Below are 25,184 nucleotides of genomic sequence, written 5' to 3' on the forward strand. Positions count from 1 at the left end.
CACTGCAACCTCTGCCTGCTGGATTCAAGCGATTTTCCTGCCTCAGCCTCCGGAGTACCTGAGACTACACGTGCATGCCACCACACCCAGCTAACTTTTTGTATTTTTAGTAGAAACGGAGTTTCACTGTTTTAGCCAGGATGGTCTTGACCTCTGCACCTCGTGATGTGCCAGCCTTGGCCTCCCAAAATGCTGGGATTACAGGCATGAGCCACTGCATCTGGCCTGAACTTTTATAGCAAGCCCACTCTCTAGATAACTAATTCACTTCCAAAATAATACCATTAATCCATCCATGAGGATAGAGCCCTCATAACCTAATCACTTCTTATTAGGACCCACTTCCCAACACTGTTGTATTGGAGATTATGTTCCAACATGTGAACTATGAGGGACACATTTAAGCCATTGTACATTCTTTCCAAAAAAAATTATAAAAGTACGACAAGCATGGTGGCTCACACCTGTAATCCCAGCACTTTGGGAGGCCAGGTGGGTGGATCACGAGGTCAAGAGATCAAGACCATCCTGGCCAACATGGTGAAATCCTGTCTCTACTGAAAACACAAAAAAGTAGCTGGGTGTGGTGGAGCATGCCTATAGTCCCAGCTGCTCGGCAGGCTGAGGCAGTAGAATTGCTTGAACCTGGGAGGTAGCGGCTGCAGTGAGCCAAGATGGTGCCACTGCACTCCAGCCTGGTGACAGAGCAAGACTCTGTCTTGGGGGGTGGGGGTAGATGGAGGGGAAGGAAGGAATGGAGGAAAGGAAGAAGTGATGAAGAGAAGCTTCTCCACTTTACTCTGTATATTTTTATGTTTTCTTAGTTCTGCCAAAAACATATTACATTACTTTTGTACACTGAACACTCTATTAAATAAATACATTGCCAATGGTATATTTTATAAATCATGATGTAAACTGTATAAAAGTAATTGTCGAATTTTAAACATAAAAACGAGAGCTGTAGTTGTAGAACTATTTGAAAAATATTTAAAACAGAATGTAGATTTTATAACCTAATCCAAGTTTATAAAATATTTCTAGATTTTAAAAAATTTTATTGTTGAAAATTTTTGTGGGTACACAGTAGCTGAATGTATTAATAGATTTCTAGATTTAAAAAATAGGAATTAGAAAGCAGTAGAGAGAAAATGTTTCTGGAAAAATGGTTACTAAAGAGAAGAAAAATACTCCATTTTATAATGACCTCCAATGAGAAAAATGAATTTAATATTTTAAATAACTAAATTTGAATACTTTTACAGTTTATTGAGGAGTTCTACTGATGTGACAAGATGGATTTGTTGATTATATAAACATTTAAGCATACAGAATGCATGTAAATATAATTTTTAAAATTAATGGAATGGTAGAAACTTTTTGCTATAAATCTGATAAAGACTTAAAATCCTGATTCTATAGTAGGTATAGCACTTAAATTTTCAAAGAGCTGTTTAAGTGCCTTATATATTCTAATTTAAATCACATACCAATTATTTGAGGTAAGCATTGTGAATATCCCTAGTTTACAGATGAATTACAAAAAGCTAAGTGACTTGTTGAAAGTCTTATAGTAAGAATTCGACCCAAATTGGCTTGAGTCTGTTCTCTTAGCTATTGTGATATATTACATGTTAAACACAGATACTCCTCAGCTTACAATATGGTTACATCCTGATAAACCCCATTGTAAACACACTTAAAACTCCAATGAACCCGCTGTAAGGTTGAAAAATTGTAACTTGAACCACTGTAAGTCTAAATGTTCCTCAGATTATGATGAGGTTATATTCTATAAATTCAGCATAAGGTTGAAACATCAACTTTAGAGTAAGTATGTAAGTCAAACTATTTACTCAAAGTAAATGTAAAACAGTTAAATGTGAACAATTAACCTACAGAATCAATAAAAACTAAAACCAAGCATTTATCATAATATAAATAACCTAAATTTACCTATTAAAATAAAAAGTTGAGGTGGATCTGTATTCACCGAATTTGAAAGAGCTTGCAGATGTTTATAAATAAGAGGAGGAAGAGCACTGAACAAATAATTAGCAGTTACTCTCTTCCATGTTTAAAAAACACCAAAAAAAAATGTCTACATGTATAAATGGATAGAACAAGGTATTAAAATATAACAATGGTGGCTGGGTTCAGTGGCTCACGCCTGTAATTTCAGCACTCTGGGGGGCCAAGGCGGGCAGATCACGAGGTCAGGAGTTCAAGACCAGCCTGGCCAACACGGTGAAACCCTGTTTCTACTAAAAATACAAAATTAGCTGAACCTGGTGGTGGGTACCTGTAATCCCAGCTACTCAGGAGGCTGAAGCAAGAGAATTGCTTGAACTTGGGAGGCAGAGGTTGCAGTGAGCTGAGGTTGAACCATTACACTCCAGCCTGGGCGACAGTGTGAGGCTACATCTCAAAAAAAAAAAAAAAAAAAAAATTTATTTTAAATGTTTCTTCTGTCCTACAAGTTTTATATTAGAATTGCATTCCAGGAACAAATGCATCTAATATTTAGCAGAGACTTATTCATTTGCAATAGAATATGCATCTTTCTACTATACTATGCCACTCCTCTAATTTCTTCAAAGTTAAGCCTATCAGAAACCAAAGGTGAAAAATCATGAAGTGAGAAAGTGCTATGCATGTTACTACCTTTATAGGATTAAGCTTTTCAACCTGTACTATCCTAAATATTTTTATAATTCTGTCTTTAAAACAGATTTTTAAATTGTTTTTTTAAACAGATTTCTGATTATATTTGAATAACCTTTTTCCAAAACAATCTTAATAGTATACCTAATTGGGAGAAAATATTGATTTTTAAGGTGCAAAAAAACTAAAGAATATTTTTAAAACAACTTATACTAAGTATATCTAATGACTGGTAGGCTACCCATTAGAATTTCTCATGGAAAAATAATAGAGACGATATAAACATAAAATTTTAGTTTCCATTTTAATATGTTTCCAAATAGTATCTGAAAAGAATGCTATAAAAAGACTAGAAGAGTGACTCCACAAAGTTTTTCCACAAAGAGCTGGATAGTACATATGATAGGGCTTGCAGGACAAGAGGCAAAATGAAAGATATTATGTAGGTATTTTAGATAACAAGAGTCACGTGTTTTTCATTGAGGAAATTCAAATTGTCATAAAAATAAGTGTAATTTTTTGTAATGTAGAATAAATGAGAAGAACAAACCTTTTTCTTGGGAGTTTGCTTAATTGAGATTCAAAGTTAGTACTCCATAATGAAACGACAAATGTTCACCTGTAAAATCTATTCTTAACTTGAAAGTCATAGAAAAACAGGCAGGTTGACCAATAAGCCATAGCTTGCTGACCCCTGGGTTAGAAAAATCAAATAAAGCATAGGTATGACACAAATATAACACCAATGTCATAAATGTAAAGATAAAACTATAAATCACTATATTACAATTACAGGCCAGACATGGTGGCTCACGCCTATAATCCCAACACTTTGGGAGGCTGACGCAGATGGATCACTTGAGGTAAGGAGTTCAAGACCAGCCTGGCCAACATGACAAAACGCCATCTCTACTAAAAATACAAAAATTAGCTGGGTGTGGAGGCACATGTCTTATAATCCTAGCTACTTGGGAGGCTGAGGCAGGAGAATCACTTGAACCTGGGAAACAGAGGTTGCAGTGAGCCAAGATTACACTCCACTGCACTCCAGCCTGGGTGACAGAATAAGATTTCGTCTTAAAATAAAATAAGTCAGGCATGGTGGCTCAAGCTTGTAATCCCAGCACTTTGGGAGGCCGAGGCAGATGGATCACCTGAGGTCGGGAGTTCAAGACTAATCTGACCAACATGGAAAAGCTCGGTCTCTACTGAAAAGGTGAGGTGGCACATGCCTGTAATTCCAACTACTTGGGAGATTGAGGCAGGAGAATCGCTTGAACCCAGGAGGTGGAAGTAGCGGTGAGCTGAGATCATGCCGTCGCACTCCAGCCTGGGCAATAAGAACAAAACTCCATCTCAAAAAAATAAAATAAAATAAAAAATTATCCCAACCCTATAAAATGGGCATACATAAACTGCAAATATTTATTTATTTTTCAATGTTTTCATAAGGCATACAAATATTTATTTTAAGGAAATTCTATAAAGTAGACCTAAAATTAATATTCTATTTAAAGTAAACACTAGTTATTTAATCAGTCATGCTTTGTTTGCCTCCTTAAAATTTAGAATTTGGTAACTAGAAGGCAGAAGCTTCTTCACTTCCTGTGTAATAAATACATAAAAGGTGGAAGCTCTTAGTGTCCATCAACAGATGAATGGATAAGCAAAGTAAGTACATACAAACAATTACAAACACACACACAATAGGAATATACTCAGTCATACAAAGGAGGAACTTCTGGCACATGATACAACATGGATGAACTCAGAGGACATTACACTAATGAAATAAGCCAGTCACAAAAAGCCAAATATTGTATGATTCCATTTAAAGAAGATACCTAGAGTAGTCAGATTCATAGAAGCAGAAAGCAGAAGGATGATGGCTCAGACTGCGGGAAAGGAAAAGGGGTTACTGTTTAATGGGTAAAGAGTTTCAGTTTGGCAAGATGGATGGTGGTGACAGTCGCACAATATAAATGTACTTACCTTTGAACTACAGAGTTAAAATTATTAAGATGGTAAATTTTGTTAGTGTATTTTATCACAAGAAAATAAAACAAAATCAAATACAAAATAGAATTTGGGGTTAATTTGGTGGTCTCCAAATAAAATTTCTGGGAGAAGTAAATTGATGCTTTCTCTTCCTTTTGACAACTTTGTCAGTAAGCAAAAGTAGTTCACTATTCTTTTATTTATTTATTGTTTTGAGATGGAGTTTTTGCTCTTGTTGCCCAGGCTGGAGTGCAATGGCATGATCTCGGCTCACTGCAACCTCCGTCTCCTGGGTTCAAGCAATTCTCCTGCCTCGGCCTCCCAAGTAGCTGGGATTACAGCATCAGTTACCACGCCCAGCTAATTTTTGTATTTTTGGTAGAGAAAGGGGTTTCATTGTGTTGGTCAGGCTGGTCTCAAACTCCTGACCTCAGGTGATCCACTGCTTCAGCCAGAAGTAGTTCACCATCCTATTTATCTCAGAATAGAACTTGCCAGATGCCATGGCTCACACCTGTAATCCCTGCACTTTGGGAGGGTGAGCCGGGTGAACTGATTGAGCTCAGGAGTTCAAGACAAGCCTACGCAACATGGTGAAATCCCGTCTCTACAATAAACACAAAAAATTAGCCAGGTGTGGTGGCACATGCCTGTGGTCCCAGATACTTGGGAGTCTGAGGTGAGAGGATTGCTTGAATTCAGCAGGCAGAGGCTACAGTGAGCCAAGATCACATCACTGCACTCCAGGCCTGGGTGACAAGAGTGAGACACCATCCCACACAAAAATAATAAATAGGTGCAGTGGTCAGTGGTGTGTGCCTGTAGTCCCAGCTACTCAGAAGGCTGAGGTGGGAGGGTCGCTTGAGCCTGGGAGAGCAAGGTGGCAGTGAGCTATGATCATGCTATTTCACTCCAGTCTGGACAACAAAGTGAGACTCCGTTTAAAAACAACAATAACAACAACAGAACTTAAGGTTAATATTATTCTCTTCAAAAAAGATAACCGCATAATTTAAATAGTTGGAAGCTTTTAATAAGGAAGCCCTTTAAAGAAAAGAATCTGAGGAATAAATCTTTTGTATCTAGTTTGTTTCCTCCATCTTCTTCCCTTTTCCTTGGAGATTACCTTCCAAGAACCCAGCTTAGCTGCGTTTTCTGCTTCAGGATCTCATTTGGCTTCAATCAAGGCGTCAGCAGGGTTGCATTTTCATTTGTAGGCTTGAAAAAACAAGAACGCACTTCTAAAGCTTACTCAGGTTGAAGGCAGATTTCTTTTTTTTTTGTGGCTTTGGGACTGTGAGCTTCAATTTTTTTTTTTTTTTTTTTTTTGCTGTTTGTCAGTCAGAGGCCAGCCTCTGCTCTTGGAGGCTACCCGCAGCTCCCTGTCACATGGCTCTCTTCATAAGAGTTCACAACATGGCAGCTTACTTCTTCAAGGCCAGCAGGAAAGTAAGTGTGAGCCACAGGAGTCATACCTTTGCCATGTAACATAATGTAATCATGGGAATGACAACCAATCACCTTTGCCATATGGCTATTGGTTAGAAAGAAAATCATGGATTCTGACAAAACTCAAGGAAGGAGATTACACAAAAATATAAACATCACAACTGGGAGAAACCAACTGTACTTCTTAGCCTTTGAGTAGAGTATCTGGGCTGACACCCTCAATACCAGATGTTACTTACTTTCTTTACATTTTCCTACCGGTAGGTGGGAAAGAACCCCCAAACTCCACAGACTTGAATAAACATTTGTTTATAAGCAAATGATCTTTTTAAATCAGCAAGGCATGGTAGCTCACATCTGTAATCCCAGCAGTTTGGGAGGCTGAGGAGGGAGGATCACTTGAGTCAAGGAGTTTGAGACCAGCCTGGGCCACATGGAGAAACCCTGTCTCTGCGAAAAATACAAAACTCACTCAGGTGTGGTGGTGTGCACCTGGGTAGTCCCACCTACTTGGGAGGCTGAGGCAGGAGGATTGCTTGAGCCTAGGAGGCAGGGGTTGCAGCGGGCCAGGATCACACCACTGCACTCTAGCCTGGGTGACAGAGGGTCAGGACGGAACGGGAGCAGATGAAAAGGGAGGGAGGATTGGGGAGGGGATAAGAGATTGTCTAAATCTTGTTTATGTATTTTCACTCACTTAATACTCTTGTCAGAAACAAACAAAAAAACCCAAAACAAAGTAAAAACACTTGCCTCTTAAAATTTTGTTTTTTAATCATGAAACAAATGGTAAAAGACAAACTAACTTCTGAAATGTTGTCTTCATTATATATATATATATTTTCTACTTTAGTGCAATTATGACAATCACGTAAGTGTATGTAGTATATATTTAAATTGTTTGACTAGTCTTTTTCTTGTAGAGTACATGTCAGTGTAGAATAATAGAGTATATCTGGGCCAGGTGCGGTGTGGCTCATGCCTGTAATCACTGCACTTTGGGAAGCCAAGGTGGGTGGTTCACTTGAGGTCAAGAGTTCAAAACCAGCCTGGCCAACCAATATGGTGAAACCGGGTCTCTACTAAAAATACACAAAAATTAGCCAGGTGTGGTGGTGGGCCTGTGATCCCATCTACTTGGGAGGCTGAGGCAGGAGAATTGCTTAAATCTGGGAGGTGGAAGTTACAGTGAACCGATGTAGTGCCACTACATGCCAACCTGGGCAACAGATATCTGGTATTTGGCCTCAGTTCCTGGCATGAAGTTCCTAAAACCCTTGGTATTTCTGAAGTGATGAGTGTCTTTTTTATGCTAAATAGGCAATTCATTGTGGGCCCACCGAAGGCTTTAGAATCAGGGCTAGCCACCAGAAAGGCCAACTAAATGAACAGAGGGTTAGAACTTTAGGCCCCTCTGACCTCCAGAGAGAAGGGAGCTGGAAAGTGAGTTTAATCACATGGCCAAAGACCAACTCCAATAAAAACTCTGGACACTAAACCTTGGTGGAGCTTTCTGGTTGATGAACACCTTGGTGTGTCAGAAAGGAGATACTCCCTGACTCCATAGGAAGAGGCCAGGCAGTTCCACATTCATTCTTATACCTCTCCTCATGTTTCTCTTCATTGGGCTGCTCCTGAGTTGTATTCTTTATAATAAACCTGTAATCATAAATATAGCTGTTTCCTGAGTTCCGAGTCATTCTAACAAATTATAAACCAACAGGGCTCTCAGGAACTCCTAAATTTTTAGCCAAGTTGATTAGCGGGATGAAGAACTGAGCCCTTAACTTGTGGAGTCTGCGTTAACTCTGGGTGGTTAGTGTCAGAATTGGGAACTGAAGTACACCCAGTTGGGTTAGAAATGGAATAGATTATTCTTTACCAAAATTCTGACTAGTGTTACATATTCCAAATAATATGCCAACTCTTTGGATATACTGGGGGAGGGGAGGTTCTATGGCTTGAGGAAATATAATTCTAGGTGATATTAATTTTAATTATTTTATTCCCTAGGTCTTTCTGGAATTGTTAAAATACACAGCATCAATACATCTTTTGCATACATTTATTAAAGTGTAGTAGAACAGTGGCATACCATATTGTGTAAGTCTTGTCTTTTTTTTTTTTTTTTGAGACAGGGTCTTGCTCTGTTGCCCAGGCTTCAGTGTGACTGGGGCAATCACGGCTCACTACAGCCTCAACCTCCTAGGCTCAAGTAATCGACTCAGTGCAGCCTCCAGAGTAGCTGGGACCACAGGCACAGGTCACCTTCCTTGCCTGGATAATTTCTTTCTTTCTTTTTTTGAAAGGGAGTCTGGCTCTTGTCACCCAGGCTGGACTGCAATGGCATGATCTTGGATAACTGCAACCTCTGCCTCGCAGGTTCAAGCAATTCTCCTGCCTCAGCCTCCCACGTAGCTGGGATTATAGGCATGCACCACCACACCCAGGTAATTTTTGTAGTTTTAGTAGAGATGGGGTTTTACCAGGTTGGCCAGGCTGGTCTTGAACTCCTGACCTCAGGTGATTCATCCGCCTTGGCCTCCCAAAGTGCTGGGATTACAGGTATGAGGCACCATGCCTGGCCTAATCTATTTTTTGTACAGATGAGGGTCTTGCTATGTTGACCAGGCTGGTCTTGAACTCCCAAGCTCAAGCAATCATCCCACCTCAGTCTCTCAAAGTGCTGAGATTACAGGCAGGAGCAACTGCACCCAGCTAAGATTTCACTGCCTTTTGCAATGTATTATAGGCCACTTCTCACTTCTTTTTTCTTTCTTTTTTTTTTTTTTTTTTTTTTGAGATGAAATTTTGCTCTTGTTGCTCAGGGTAAGAGTGCAATGGCACAACCTTGGCTCACTGCAACCTCTGCCTCCAGGGTTCAAGCAATTCTCCTGCCTCAGCCTCCTAAGTAGCTGGGATTACAGGCATGTGCCACCACACCCAGCTAATTTTGTATTTTCAGTAGAGATGAGATTTCTCCATGTTGGTCAGGCTAGCCTCGAACTCCTTACCTCCAATGATCCCAAAGTGAACCCAGATCGGCCTCCCAAAGTGCTGAGATCACAGGTGTGAGTCACCGCACCCGGCCTACTTATTTTCTTAACCGTGGCAGAAAATGAACCAGGGACATCATCTTCCTTTCTAATATCCATGGCATCAATAACAATAAATGGAATCCATGACAGTAAAATAAAATTAAAAATCCTTGCTAGGCTGGGTGTGGTGGCTCACATCTGTAATCCTAGCACTTTGGGAGGCTGAGGAGGGAGGACTGTTAGAGCTCAGGAGTTTGAAACCAGCCTGGGCAACATAGTGAGACCCAGTCTCTTAAAAGAAAAAAAACAATCCGTGGCAGGTACAGTGGCTCATGCCTATAATCCCAGCACTTTGGGAGGCCAAGGCGGGAAGATCAATTGAGCCCAGGAGCGCAAGACAAATCCTGGCAACACAGTGAGACCCTGTCTCTACAAAAAAATTTCGAAATCTAGCCAGGTGTGGTGGTGCAGGTAGCCTCAGCTACTTGGGAGGCTGAGGTGTGAGGATTGTGTAAGCCTGGGAAGTTGAGGCAACAGTGAGCATGGTTGCACCATTGCACTCCAGCATGCTTAACAGAGCAAGATCCTGTCTCCAAAAAAAAAAAAAAATCCAACACTTATATTTTACAGTAAGAAGAAAAGGAATATACTGCTCATGAGATACTTTTTTCCTAAACTGATATTCTTCTAGGTCAGTAGATAAAACGAAGGTAAGACAAAAATATAGAATTAGAAAGTTGCAAAGGAAGCAAGAAAGGGCCTAAGAACAATGAACGTTTCAAATATTTTGTGTAAAGTACTATATTTATTGTTTGTTTAAATTGTTTACTTATTTCTAGTTTTCAATCCAAACTAGAAAGCCTTCCCAGTGGCTCATGCCTGTAAACCCAGCACTTTGCAAGGCTGAGGTGGGCAGATCACCTGAGGTCAGGAGTTCGAGACCAACCTGGCCAACATGGTGAAACCATGTCTCTACTAAAAATATAAAAATCAGTCAGGTGTGGTCGTGTGCCTGTAATCCCAGCTACTTGGGAGCTGAGGCAGGAGAATCTCTTGAACCCGGGAGGTGGAGGCTGCAGCGAGCTGATATTGTACCATTGCATCTCAGCTTGGGCAATAAGAGCAAAACTTGGTCTCAAAAAAAAAAAAAAAAAAACAAAGAAAAAAGAAAATCTTCTCAAATTACTTTAATTTCCTGTGTAATAGGCCACAAAAGTCAGCACTCCAAGCCAAGACACAGCATATTCCTTACTATATTTACCTGCTAGTAAACAACTAATAAATGAGAAACAGAAAGTAAATCAAACACACATATAGGTTAGTATAAATTTGGTTCTGAGACTTGGGGTTCTACAAATCTTCTTAAATCCCATTCGCCTCCAAAAACAACATAAAAAACTCAGTTTTTGTGGAACTCTCTAAACATGTAGGTCTTTCTAGACAGGGCTGGCTGGGTCCAGGGTATCCAGTGCCACCACGAACAGATAAAAATCCAAGTCCAGGGTGAACATAATTCCAAATGAGGCACCATCTGGAGCCATGCCAGCTACTTAAACGTCCCAACTTCAGGATGGACAGACAATAATGAGCTTCTTCAGAAACAGAACCCATTTTTTGAAGTATGTATCAAGCCAAAATGACACAATTATCAATGGGAAAGAGAAAAACAAGTGAAACAAAAATAGAAGTTCTAATACAGTGCCAAGAAATAAAAAGTCTTTCCTAGATATGAGCCCTATTGCTAAAGAGATACTCATCATTTATTATGCTATCTAGTACTTTTATTTCCTGTCATTCTAGTACCTAACTATTTAACAATGCAACACTAATTCTTTTCTGGATTTTCATCCTTACATTAGTGATATATATATCTCAAAGGCATAAATTAAAATTAAAATTAAAATACCACCATGTACAAGAATATAGTCCCCTACCTAAAAAAAAAGACAGTTTTATCTTATAAAGTTTACTTCTAAATAATGTCTGTACAAGTTTAAGTAGCTAAAAAAGGGTTTCGATACCTCAGATATCCACTGTTAAAATCTACTTTCCTAGCTTCACAAATATAATTCAATAAATAGAATTCCTTTTAATCTTACACTACACAAGAGTAGGAAAATACGAAGTTTGTTTGTTTGAAAGGGGTGTGGGTATATATTCTGGCCAGTCACCTAAGGAAATCCACCAAATGGACTGCCTCATATTCTTGAGTGAAACATTTGGGAAATAATCTAATCTCTTCAAATTTAGCTCCTCTTTTCCATGGGTTTTATAAAAATATATAGTTTTGTTTTTAAATGTTTGTTTGGATGAAACAGTTTTTTCCTTTTTTTTTTTCCCTACTGGTATAATACTCTAAGCTTACTTAGATTTCACCAGCTGTACATGTACTCATTCCACATGCTTTTATGGACTGAAGTCATCACTTGGAGGCAACAATGGAAAAGAGCAGTGTTGGAGGACTGGGATTGCTCTACTAGCTGTATGACCTTGAGTAAGCCACCTTAACCTATAAACAGGAAGTAATACCTGCCCTAATACAGGATAGCCAATCATTTCACTTAGATAAAAACTGAATATCTATTATATATTTTTATGAGATACGAAGAAAGATTCTTCTTGCCGTTTTGCCATTGTTTTCCATAAGAAGCCTGGTGGTAAAGAGCACGGGCTTTAGAATCAGGAGTCCTGTTTCTTGAATTCTAGCTCTGTTGCTTGTTAGTTGTATGATTCTAGGCAAGTTACTTAATCTCCCTGCCTTCCATTTCCTTGTATACCTGAGACAATTCTCACTTCAGAGGATAGTTTTAAGGATGAGACGAGTTAATTCAATGAGCATTCATCCAACATATAGGAACCATTGTTCTTACTGCTATACTGGATAAACATCCCCTTGTCCACTATGTATATGACATACACTGCTAGCCCTGGGATTAAAAACGACAATATAGTAAAGCGACATTATGGGAAGAAAATACTAAATTTTCTACCTATGTATCTTCTTGGAACCAATAATAGGAATCTGACATGTTTTTGTGAGCTGTTACAAATGAATCTGCAAGAATGAATCCAAGTACAAAATATCACGTCTTGATTTAGAAGATATTTCTGAACTAATAGCACGTTTCAAGTTAAGGTGTTCACCAGTGAACTGTGCCGGGCTGATGCACACAAGGTCACAAATGATACGAAGATCAGAAGTGATGGCATATACCATACACAACTGTGTATCTAGTATAGGACCTAGCATAGGGTAAATGCTCATAAATATTAATTGAAAAAAATTAAGTTTGGTTTCTAACTCTGCCACTTCCCCACCGCGTGACTCTGGGTTAACTTGTCTGGATCTGTTTTTGGTAAAATAGAAATGTGTCTGCTTTGCCTATCTCATAGGATAGTTGTCATCAAATGAAATTACATGAGAATGTATCTAGCGGTAATAAAACGGTAGTTTATGAAACACAAAATGACTACTGGCACCAGCTAGCCTACAAGCCTAACAGTAGAGATAAGACGTTAATGCATAACCACCAGGAAATAAACATGGAGATCTAGTGAAGAAATCCATCACGTTTTCTAAAAATGACACCTTCCTTGTGACGAAAGGAGCTGGTCATTGCTAGGCAGGTGCTGTGCATTTTTCAAATCACATGTTTCAGCACCAGGCTCTGCTGAGTGGCATTTTGCAAGGCTGAGCCCCCAGTAGGCGCCGGCGCTGCTGGGGTAAGCATTCGGGACCTGCAGATTACAAGCAGCGGATCCTACCTTCAGGCCTGGCTCTAACAAGCACTCCAGATAAGGCGCCTTTGCAGCTAGCCGAGCTAGAGAAGAGAGCTGGAAGCCACCTCTACCTTCTGCTGGGGAAAGGAACTCACCTCGGACCTCCGGAGGGCGCCGTGGACTCCAGCCTTGTCTCTCGCCCCAAGACTCACCCCGCGTTCTGGACCCGCGCGTCTCCCGCCAATCTCCGCGCCCGGGTCTCTGCTTCCCGGCACGTACACGGCGTGCTAAGAGGCGCGGGCAGCTCGGCCCGGGCCGGCTACTTACTGGCTGCCTGGCGGGCGCCTGCGGTTGAGCTGACCGGGTCTCCCAGCACCGCCGCTTTCGAGACTCCCTTTCGAGGACTCGACTTTAGAGCCCCAACAGCAGCTCCCGTAGCCTTTCCAGGAACCGAAATGCTGGGTACCGCGGAAGGCGAAGAGGAGGAAAAAAGTGGCCGTTTGGACACGCCCCGAGCTCTCTTAGGTTCTCCGTCCCCGTCAGGCTGGGAAGCGCGGACCGAGGGAAGTGGCTGAGGACGCAACCTCCTTTCGCCCTGCGCCATCCGGCCTCCCGCGTGACCCCGCCTATGACCTCGGGGCGCTCCGCCCACTTCTGACCGTCCGATGCGCACGCGCACTAGCAGGCTTGTTTTGCCAGCTTCACGCTACCCGGAATGGGAAAAAGCAGGTGTCGCGAGAATTGGGCGCACGACACCTCGTAGGGACTGTAACTATGGCAGGCCTACGTATCGAGAGTGAACAGGAGCCGCTCTTGGGCGATACACCCGGAAACAGGTAAGCAGATCCTGTTGGAGGGACCCTTCAGCCTCCTGCGCTGTTGGGACTGCCTCCTTTCCGGGCGTCAGCCGTACTGGAACGAACCCTCGCTGCCAGAGGGGTGCCAGCGCGGTGGGAGCCGGCGGCAGGGTTGTGTGAGCCGAGGAGATTCGCTCCAAACGTAGGGGAAACTGCGTCTGGCTGCACGGTGCGGCTCTGAGTCCGTGGGTTCGGGTGACGGGGCTAGAGAAACCCAGGCTACTGCTTTACCTGTTGCAGCAGCCAAGCCACCACATTCTGTATCTTCCGCATTCCATATTTGGCCCTTTGTAACTGATCACTCTCCATATTTCACATAAGTTCCAAAATGATGGTTTTAATGGTACTTGAAGATGTCGGTCTTAATAATGACCTGCGGCCTAATTGCCTGACAACTTCTTGATACTTTGACAAGTAAACCTGTCTAAAATGAGCTCACATTTGCCCTATGCCAAATTTATAAATAAAGACTAATTTAAAGACATTGAAAGAATAACATGTCAGTATTTTGATCCTTGTAATTCTGGTTATTTTCATCCTGGTTTATGGTTAGTGATTGAGAAATATTTAACTTTTGTTTCTTACTGCATACTTATGTATTTTTACCTTTAGGAAAACAGAATTATTATTTTATTTGAAATATATATAATAATTATCTCAAGTAAATTAATAAACTCAGTTAAACTTCAGCTGTCTATGACCATGTTTTTATTCATTTGTTCCTCTTAAGCACCAAACCTTTTTTGATCACTCTAACTCAAAACCCTTTGGAAAATGTATTTCTCTGGTCTTCAATTTAGTAAACAGTATATGGAATGCAGTTTTATCTTTACTTGATTTTATCTTGAAATCACTAAAATAAATATTGATGCTGAAATGTATTTTAACAGGGTGATGTCCTTAGAGCCTGTTGAGACATTTGGGACTGTTTGCTTCTATACTAATTTATTTATTCTACACTGCTATGCTTTTTTTTTTTTTTTTTTTTTTTTGAGATGGAGTCTCGCTCTGTGGCCCAGGCTGGAGTTCAGTGGTGGGATTTTGGCTCACTGCAACCTCTGCCCCCCAGGTTCAAGCCATTCTCCTGCCTCAGTCTCCCAAGTAACTGGGATTACAGGTGCAGGCCACCAGACCCAGATAATTTTTGTATTTTTAGTAAAGACGGGGTTTCAGCATGTGGCCAGGCTGATCTCCAACTCCTAACCTCAAGCGATTCACCCACCTCAGCCTCCAAAAGTGCTGGGATTACAGGTGTGAGCCACCACACTGGGCCCACTGCTATACTTTTTAAGTACTTATGTCTGCTTTTAGTTTTTCTGACTATTCTGTTTCTGGCAGACTGTTCTGCATCATGTTTTTGAAATATGGCAGCAACAGTTTTTTGTTGTTGTTGTTGCTGTCACCATTCTCTTTCCACCAGCTTTATTTTGGGGCTTCTTGTTTGTTATAGCTTTGATAACCTTGTATCTATGCTTAATATAATTGTGTGTCATTACAACCTGGAAATTCTGACTGAGAGCTAAATGTCTTTCCTATTAGTTAAGTGCGTAAGCTTGAGTACATGGACTTTGTGACATTTGGTTTTCTCAGAATTCTTGTTGCTTCTTCCTGGTTTTTAGCTATTTTCCAGAAAAATTGCAAGATCCCTGAGTTATGGTTAAGTGTGGTCTTCCGGTGCATTCTGTCACCTTGTACAAAAGAAATTTTTTTCATACTCTTAGCTTTGATTTGATCCAAGTAATTGATGCTCATTAGGATCTGTCCAAATTTAGGTGTTCCTGCCAATAATCAATACCTCTGATTGAGGTTCTAGATTCAGCATTTTAAAAATAAAAAAGGAATATTTTGAAAATAATTCAATATGTCTTTAAAAACACAAGTATATTCCCTAGTAAAGTAAACCTATGTACAACTGGTTGGCAGGACCTATTCACTTTGAATATATTGCACAAACATGTCTGGGTCACCACCAACCTTTCCTCACAAACAAGAATGGTTGTTATTTGCTGGTCTGGTGGAGCTAGGCCTCTTAAATCCTCAGTGCTTCCCACTGACCCCCTCTATGGAGCTTTACTTAAGACAACAGGAGTTGGCAAACATTTCCTATAAAGGCCCATATTGTAAATATTTTAGGATGGTTCAGGGCAAGGGGCAAAATCAAAGATATTATATAGATATTTAGATAACCAGAAAACAAATTCCACAAAAATTTTTTGTAATGACATTTAAAATATAACAATAAATAAGTATAATATAGGTCTGTTAATGAAAGGGATAGAATTTGGTGGGGGAGGGGATGACATTTTCATTACTGGTACTTCAGAGTAGGTGTTTTCTGTCATCAAACTGATAACAAGTATTCATCTGTAAAAATCATTTGTAGCTCACAGGTTACTGATCCAGTGTTACAAGTGGTTTCAAATTTTCCTTGCAACCTTAGCCTAGTCTCTGTAAAATTTGTATTATTAGGACATCTATCCTTATAGAGCATATCTTTATAGAATATTTTCAGTTTGTCTTTTTATTTTTGTAACTGTTATACCACTACGCTCTTCTGTCAGTGAGCACACAATTCTTTCTTTTCTCTCTCGCTCTCTTTTTTTTTTTTTTTTTTTTAAGACAGAGTCTCACTTTGTCGCCCAGGCTGAAGTGCAATGGCAAAATCTTGGCTCACTGCATCCTCCACCTCCCTGCAACCCATGCCTCCCAGGTTCAAGTGATTCTCCTGCCTCAGCCTCCCGAGTAGCTGGGATTATAGCCGCCTGCCACCATGCCCAGCTAATTTTTGTATTTTTAGTAGAGTTGGGGTTTCACCATGTTGGCCACGCTGGTCTCAAACTCCTGACCTCAAGTAGTCCACCCGCCTTGGCCTCCCAAACTGCTGGGATTACATGTGTGAGCCATGGCGCCTGGCCATTGTTAAATTTTATCTAACTCATTTTGCTAAATCAGTTCACTCCGCTATATGATGTATTCCTTTTAGTTTTTAAGTCACAAGTTTGACAAGCATGCTATCATTTGGAGTATTTCAGTTTGTGATAGAAATGTTGAACAGTATAAAACTGTAGCACTACAGTTTTACTGGAAGGAGAATTTCATATGGGGAACTAATGCTGGAATACAACAGTAATTATAGAAAGGAATTTTAAAAGTTAAGCAAATCATCTTGAAAATGCAGCATTCCTGTTTATACCCTGGTAATACAAGAAAGAAACCTCTGGAAATTTAATCTTAGGCATGTGACACATTTGTCTGAATCATCCAGATTAAGAAAATGTAATAAATATGGTCAATTCGTTGAAGGACAGTTGCATTCTCCTATATTTCTACAATCTCCAACAAAGTAGAAAGATAAATTTTTTTCACTGAAGTTATAATTTTTTAATTAAAAAGAAGGAAAAGTAAATTGTTTTATTTTGAAAAATGTTAAATCCATAGAAAAGTTGAAAAAATCATGAACACTCTATATCCTGTCACTGTTAGCCTTTTCCACACTGCTGAAATTTTTCTGTGGGTTCACACACACCCACACACCCACAACACTTCTTTTGCCAAACTACTCAAAAGTAGGTTGCAGACATTGTGACACTGTGTCCCAAGTATCCCAGATTGCAGCTTACATCTCCCAAGAACAAAGAAATTCTTTTACCCAACTCCATCACTGTTACCACAACTAGAAATACAGTATTAATTCAAGAATGTCATGTAATATATAATTAATACTCAATGTTTTTTCAATTGTTCCAAAAATATACTTTATATTCTTTATAAAAACAAAAACAAAAAAACCAGCAGCCATATGGAGGAGCTAATCAATGTTTATGCATTCATTGTTATGTCTTTTTAGACTCCTCTAACCTAAAACTCTCCTTTGACCTATCTCTGTTCTTGTCACCATTAAAAATTTGAAGAGTCTAGGTCAGTTTTTCTGTAGAACGTCTCATATTCTGGATTTATGGACTGTTTATTTCAAAATAGACCCTGGCCCTTTCTGGCAGGAATATCACATGGGTTGCGTTGAGAACATCCCAATACATTACATCAAAAGGTTCAGGATGCCAGGACATTCTACTTTTGGGAATGTCAAATATGACCACTTGTTAAGAGGGTGACTGCTATATCTTTGAATTATATAGGTTAGTGTTCCATTTTGTAATTAGTAAGCAGACACCGGAGTGGCACTTGGGGGCTTTTGACTATCCTCTCCTTAACAATCTTTGAACCAGTTGTTTCAGCATCCATTGGTGATTCTTCTATTATTTCATAGAAAGTAGCCATTAAATTATTATTTTCTAATTTTATCCTTTCAGTATTTAATAATTGTCATTAAAAGAAGAAAGATTTTGACTGAGCTCTAAATCAGTTTGAAGGCCCTCAAACAATTGTGTTATTTTTGGAATCAAATAATTTACTTCTTGATTCCCTAATTTAGATATATCTGATTTTTTGTTCAAATTCTAGTATATTGATTTCAAAGTATGGGCATCTGGGGTTCTGGTATTTTTTCAGGTAAGCTACATTATCATTAAGGTCTTTTATTTTTTTCTTACCTACTCTCCTTTGACTCAGAAGAGGCTTGTTTCTATGGAATGATATATACAGTGTTAAACACTTTATGTTACAAACTAATACATTTGGCATATAAGACATCTAAAAAATATTGTTTCTCTTCCTTTCTTCTTTATCTCTCCCAACCGTATCACATTTGAAAAAAAAAAGTTATATTTTTGGAGACAAATTGACACTTCTTAGTAAGATTTATTTATAGGAAACTAATCTTGGAACATAAGAAGGCATTTTGTCTGTTCTGCATGTCTTGATTATTTTGAAAAGATAATGCTCACATTAAGATAAACTTGTTAACTCTTTCTATTGTATGTGTCACCTAATGGAGGTAGGATGTCTAGTTAGTATACATGCCCTTGGACAGGTCAGATGCTTATCTGAAAGATCAGTGAAGTCTGGAGGGTCATGGTTTCTCTTTGGTCTGCTGGTAAATTTATCTGTAAACTCATATAGGAGATCCGAAAGCTGAAAATGTCTTAGGTTTTTTTTTTTGAAATGGAGTCTCACTGGGTCTCCTAGGCTGGAGTGCAATGGCGTGATCTCAGCTCACTGAAACCTCTGCCTCCTGGGTTCAAGCGATTCTCCTGCCTTCACCTCCCAAGTAGCTGGGATTACAGATGCATGCCACCATGCCCGGCTAATTTTTTGTATTTTTAGTAGAGACGGGGTTTCACTATGTTAGCCAGGATGGTTTTGATCTCCTGACCTCGTGATCCTCCTGCCTCAGTCTCCCAAAGTGCTGGGATTACAGGCATGAGCCACCTGCGCCAGCCTGTATTAGGTTATGTTAAACGTCCTGGTATCACTTCTGTTTTCTGAAGTAGGAAGCCAAAACAGCTGCCTGCAGCAATTTAATTTGCTGTCATCAAGTAGAGCATGTTATACTGATTACAGTTATTAGTTTTTAGTACTTAGTAGCTATGGGAGATCTAGTTGTAGTTAGTTTATCTTGATATAGTTTATTCATTGTTAGTTTTACAAATTACAACACTCTTGATTAATAAATTTGTGCATGCCAACAGCAGCAAAATAATTGCCTTGCAAAATGTTTCCCCTTTAAAAACTATACTGTTTCCCAGATTTCTATATACAATGATACATAAATACAATCCATGGACATTCAAAAGAATAATGCTTATTCATAAATTAGTGCAGCAGAACCAATATAAGTAAATTCTGCCTCTGTCACATCATTTTTATAACTTTAGGAGAAAACAAAATTGTTAGCCCTAAAGATCCACCTGTAATGAGATAAATTTATTCTACTTTTTTCTTCATTATACCTAGAGAATGGGACATTTTAGAGACTGAAGAGCATTATAAGAGCCGATGGAGATCTATTAGGATTTTATATCTTACTATGTTTCTCAGCAGTGTAGGTGAGTATTAGAAATACATGATTTTAACAATTCAGGTCAAATGTCATATTTTAACTTCATTTACCTTTTAAAAATTATTTTTATGTTAAAAAGTGTATAATATAAAATTTGTCATGTTACCGTATCTAAGTTCAATAGCCTTAAGTATATCCACATTGTTGTGCAGCCAATCTCTAGAACATTTTCATCTTACAGAAGAGAAAATCTATACCCATGAAACAACTCCCTATTTTCCTATCGCCCGGCCCCTGGCAACCATCATTCTACTTTGTTTCTTGGAATTTGACTACTCTAGATAGCTTATATAAATTAATTATATAATATTTTTCTTCTGTGGCAAGCTTATTTCACTCAACCTCATGTCCTCAAGTTGCATTTGTGAGAATTTTCTATTTTTTTTGAGATGATGTTTTACTCTGTTGCCCAGGCTGGAGTGCAGTGGCACGATCTCAGCTCATTGCATCACTGCAACCTCCGCCTTCTGGTTTCAAGCAATTCTTTGCCTCAGCCTCCCAAGTAGCTGGGATTACAGGTGCCCGCCACCATGCCCAGCTAATTTTTGCATTTTTAGTAGAGACAGGGTTTTACCATCTTGGCCAGGCTGGTCTTGAACTCCTGACCTCGTGATCCACCCATTTTAGCCTCATGAGTAGCTGGAATTACAGGTGCCCGCCACCATGCCCAGCTAATTTGTGTATTTTTAATAGAGACAGGATTTCACCATCTTGGCCAGGCTGGTCTTCAACTCTTGACCTTGTGATCCACCCACCTCGGCCACTCAAACTGCTGGGATTGATAATTTCCTTTTATTTAAAGGCTGTGTAGCCCATTATATGTACCGTAGGGTAGGAAAAACTTTTCCTCTGTTCTCTTATGTTATGTGCCTGAGGCCTATGAATTAAGCTGACAAAAGAAGGACTAACAGTTAAAAAATTTGGCTGTGCACAGTGGCTCACGCCTGTAATCCCAGCACTTGGGAGGCTGAGGCAGGTGGATCATGAGGTCAGGAGTCTGAGACCAGCCTCGCCAATATGGTGAAACCCCATCTCTACTAAAAATAATAAAAATTAGCTGGGCATGTTGGTACACGCCTATAATCCCAACTACTGGGGGGGCTGAGGCAGAAGAACAGCTTGAACCCAGGAGGTGGAGGTTGCAGTGAGCTGAGATCAGGCCACTACACTCCAGCCTGGGTGACAGAGCAAGACTCTGTCTAAAAATAATTATAGTAATAATAAAGTTTACAAATGTATTTGATGTTAATATTTTTTAATGAAAAGAAACAAAAAACAGTATTAAGGAGTGTACATACAAATGAAACTAGACAATTGCTAAGAGTCCCTACCTAACACTTTTATGTACTCAGAAAAGTATTTCATCTTTTTTTTTTTTTTTCGAGATGAAGTTGCCCAGGCTGGAGTGTGATGGCGCTATCCCGGCTCACTGCAACCTCCACCTCCCAGGTTCAAGCGATTCTACTGCCTCAGCCTCCCAAGTAGCTGGGATTACAGGCATGCACCACCACACCTGACTAGTTTTGTATTTTTAGTAGAGACGGGTTTCTCCATGTTGTTCAGGCTAGTCTCAAACTCCTGACCTCAGATGATCTGCCACCCTCAGCCTCTCAAAGTGCTGGGATTACAGGCATGAGCCACTGCACCTGGCCAAAAGTATTTTATCTTTACAGCCATCAGTGAATAATTTGTTTTGCTGCTACTTGAAAATGTACAAAATTTCTTTTCAAAAATTTTTATTTATTTATTTATTTTTGGACATAGAGTCTCACTCTGTTTTCCAGGCTGGAGTGCAATGGTAAGATCTCGGCTCACTGTAACCTCTGCCTCCCAGGTTCAAGCAATTCTCATCCCTCAGCCTCCCAAGTAGCTGGGACTACAGGCATGTGCCACAATGCCTGACTAATTTTTTTGTATTTTTAGTAGAGACGGGGTTTTGCCATGTTTGTCAATCTGGTCTCAAACTCCTTACCTCAGGTGATGCTCCCAACCTCCTTGGCCTCCCAGAATGCTGGGATTACAGGCTTGAGCCACTGCACCTAGCCAGTGTAAAATTTCGTAAGTTTAAGTCAGCAGTCTTAATTAGACCAGTGCCTTAATGTCCCAAGACAGAATTTCAGTTGTGTCTCAAAGAACTAAAAACAAAACAAAATTCAATCTATTCTCTACATTTAGGCAGAAAGAAGGAGAGCAGAGACCCCTTCCTACATCTGCTATTTCTAGTTGCCTTCAGCTTGAAATAATTAAAATGGCAAAACAGCATATTTTTGGAGTAGCGTACTCGGATCCCCTTCAGTGTATGCCACATTTCGTTTAGCCATTTATTTGTCAATGGACAGATGGGTTGTTTCCACCCCTTGGCTATTGTGAATAGTGCTCTCTCTCAGTCCTTTTGGGTATATACCCAGGAGTGAAATTGCTGGATCATATTATAATTTTCTTTATAATTTTTTGAAAAATTACCATACTGTTTTCTGTAGCAGCCACACCATTTTATTTACATTCCTATCAACAGTCAGGGTTCCAATTTTTTCACATCCTTGCCAACATTAAATTTCTGGGTTTTTTTTGTTTTGTTTGTTTTTGATTATAGTCATCCTTATGGATGAGATGGTATCTCACTGTTTTGATTTGCATAACCTTAATGATTAATGATGTTGAACATTTTTCTTGTGCTTACTGTTCATTTGTGTATCTTCTTTGGAGAAGTGTTTGTTCAATGTTTGTCCATTATTAATTAGATTTTTTGGGTTTTTGTTGAGTTGTAGGAGTTCTTCATATATTCTGGATGTTAGCCTTTTAAGCACTATATGATTTGCAAATATTTTCTCCTATTCCAGTACTGTTAGATTCAGTGTGCTACTAGATGTATCCTGGGATTTACAGAAGTATTAAATATTGATATAGTCCACCTTATCTGTTTTTTTTTTTTTTTTTTTTTTAGATGGAGTTTTATTCTTGTTACCCAGGCTGGAGTGCAATGGCACGATCTCGGCAATGGCATGATCTCGGCTCACCACAACCTCTGCTTTTTTTTTTTTTTTTTTAAAGATAGAGTCTTGAGTTGTTGCCCAGGCTGTAGTGCAATGGCACGATTTTGGCTCACTGCACCCTCTGCCTTTTAGGTTCAAGTGATTCTTGTGCTTCACCCTCCCTGGTAGCTGGGACTGAAGATGTGTGCCACCACACCTGGCTAATTTTTGTATTTTTAGTAGAGACAGGGTTTTGCCATTTTTGCCAAGCTGGTGTCAAACTCCTGACCTTAGGTAATCTACCCGCCTTGGCCTCAGAAAGTGCTGAGATTACAGGCATGAGCCCTGCACTCAGCTGTTTTTTTCTTTTGTTGTCTGTGAACTTCATCTTATTTTTATATTGATACAACATAGAAACAGTAAAATACAAGAATCTTAATTTGTATTGCTTGATGTATTTTAACCTATTCCCATTATTTCTGAATATGTAGTTCCTGAAAAGTAAAACTTCATGAGGAAAACTTTTCAAAATATGAACATATAACCATGTTAAATGGATGGGATGAGAATGTATAGGAAATGATCAATATTGTAATAGTTTTTAAAGGACTGTTTTAGGAAATGAATTTTTTTACAAGTTGCAACCCTCTAAATCTATAGGCACTAATATTATAAGGGGTCTCTTTCCCTAAGAGGAATTTAAAGAAGGTCATTTTACTAAATTATTTTTTGTATATTTTCTGTTTACCCCAGTCATCCACACTTGTGCATGATTTAATACTGGGTAAAAAGAAAAGTGAACGATAAAGGATATTTTCAGTAATTTTTTGTAATACAGTTTCACCTTGCATTGTGTATCAGAATGCCTTGTGCAGGGCTGGGCATGGTGGCTCATGCCTGTAATCTCAGCACTTTGGCAGGCCGAGGCAGGCAGATCACCTGAGGTCAGCAGTTCAAGGCCAGCCTGGCTAACATGGTGAAACCCTGTCTTTACTAAAAATACAAAAATCAGCCGGGCTTGGTGGTGGGTGCCTGTAATCCTAGCTACCTGGGAGGCTGAGGTGGGAGAATCACTTGAACCTAGGAGGCAGAGGTTGCAGTGAGCCAAGATCATGCTACTACACTTCTGCCTTGGCGACAGAGCAAGACTCTGTCTCAGAAAAAAAGGGGAGGGTGGGGCTGGCAAGTTGACCAAATAGGAACAGCCTGGTCTGTGGCTCCCAGTGAGATCGATGCAGAAGGTGGGTGATTTCTGCATTTCCAACTGAGGTACCCAGATCATCTCACTGGGACTTGTTGGACAGTGGGTGCAGCCCATGGAGGGTGAGCCAAAGCAGGGTGGGGCACCACCTCACCAGGAAGCGCATGGGATTGGGGGATTTCCCTTACCTAGCCAAGGGAAGCTGTAAGAGACTGTACTGGGAAGAATGGTGCATTCTGGCCCAGATACTAAGCTTTTCCCATAGTCTTCACAACTGGCAGACCAGGAGATTCCCTTCAGTGCCTATGCCTCCAGGGCCTTCGGTTTCAAGCACAAATCTGGGTGGCTTTTTGGACAGACACCAAGATAGCAGCAGGAGGTTTTTTTTTTTTTTTTTTCCATATCTCAGTGACACTTGGAACACCAGCAAGCCAGAACTGTTCACTTCCCTGGAAAGGGAGCCAGCTGGTCTAGCTCAGCACCCACATCCATGAGCCCAGCAAGCTAAGATCCACTGGCTTGAAATTCTCACTGACAGCACAGCAGTCTGAGATCGACCTGGGATGCTTGAGCTTGGTGCGGGGAGGGGCATCCGCCATTGCTGAGGCTTGATTAGGCAGTTTTACCCTTACAGTGTAAACAAAGCCACTGGGAAGTTCCAACTGGGCAGAGCCTACTGCAGCTCAGCAAGGCCGCTGCAGCCAGATTGCCTCTCTAGATTCCTCCTCTCTGGTCAGGGCATTTCCGAAAAACAGGCAGCAGCCCCAGTCAGGGACTTATAGATAAAACCCCCATCTCCCTAGGACAGAGCACCTAGGGAAAGGGGCGGATGTGGGCACAGCTTCAGCAGACTTAAACATCCCTACCTGACAGCTCTGAAGGGAGCAGCGGATCTCCCAGCATAGCATTTGAGCTCTGGTAAGGGACAGACAGCCTCCTCAAATGGGTCCCTGACCCCTGTGTATCCTAAGAGACACTTCCCAATAGGGGCTGAGAGACACCTCATACAGGAGATCTCTGGCTGGCATCTGGTGGCTGCTCCTCTGGAACAAAGCTTCCAGAGGAACAGCCAGCAATCTTTGCTGTTCTCCATCCTCCACTAGTGATACCCAGACAAACAGGGTCTGGAGTGGACCTCCAGCAAACTCCAACAGACCTGCAGCAGAGGGGCCTGCTAGAAGGAAAACTAACAAACAGAAAGGAATATCAACATCAACAAAAAGGACATCCACTCAGATACCCCACTGAAAGGTCACCAGCATCAAAGACCAAAGGTAGATAAAAGATGGGGAGAAACCAGCATAAAAAGTCGGAAAATTCCAAAAA

General features: G+C 40.2%; 2 protein-coding genes across 39 annotated transcripts in view; one reads left to right on the forward strand and one right to left on the reverse strand.

The window, feature by feature from the left end:
• ABHD18 (abhydrolase domain containing 18) overlaps positions 1 to 13,497 on the reverse strand; it is a 70,369-nt gene extending 56,872 nt beyond the window's left edge. For 14 of the 27 annotated variants that reach the window (XM_078366509.1, XM_054252930.2, XM_078366521.1 and 11 more), the window contains exon 1: positions 13,197 to 13,497. In XM_078366509.1, the coding sequence (XP_078222635.1) occupies positions 13,197 to 13,473 (277 nt within the window). In that variant the 5' untranslated portion in view covers positions 13,474 to 13,497. Of the gene's footprint in view, positions 1 to 2,302; positions 2,425 to 3,214; positions 3,237 to 5,788; positions 5,865 to 13,024 lie in introns of those variants that run through there. The other 13 variants (XM_078366522.1, XM_078366524.1, XM_078366520.1 and 10 more) reach the window with 4 other exon arrangements.
• Positions 13,498 to 13,603: 106 nt separating this feature from the next.
• Positions 13,604 to 25,184, forward strand: part of MFSD8 (major facilitator superfamily domain containing 8) — a 45,030-nt gene continuing 33,449 nt past the window's right edge. For 5 of the 12 annotated variants that reach the window (XM_002745362.6, XM_008992725.5, XM_008992724.5 and 2 more), the window contains exons 1-2: positions 13,604 to 13,705; positions 19,580 to 19,671. In XM_002745362.6, coding sequence (XP_002745408.1) covers positions 13,644 to 13,705; positions 19,580 to 19,671 — 154 coding nt within the window. In that variant the 5' untranslated portion in view covers positions 13,604 to 13,643. Of the gene's footprint in view, positions 13,706 to 19,579; positions 19,672 to 21,070; positions 21,135 to 23,729; positions 23,899 to 25,184 lie in introns of those variants that run through there. The other 7 variants (XM_054252941.2, XM_078366527.1, XM_078366525.1 and 4 more) reach the window with 4 other exon arrangements.

The sequence above is a fragment of the Callithrix jacchus genome, chromosome 3 (genome assembly GCF_049354715.1).
Source record: "Callithrix jacchus isolate 240 chromosome 3, calJac240_pri, whole genome shotgun sequence".
NCBI classification, from domain to species: domain Eukaryota; kingdom Metazoa; phylum Chordata; class Mammalia; order Primates; family Cebidae; genus Callithrix; species Callithrix jacchus.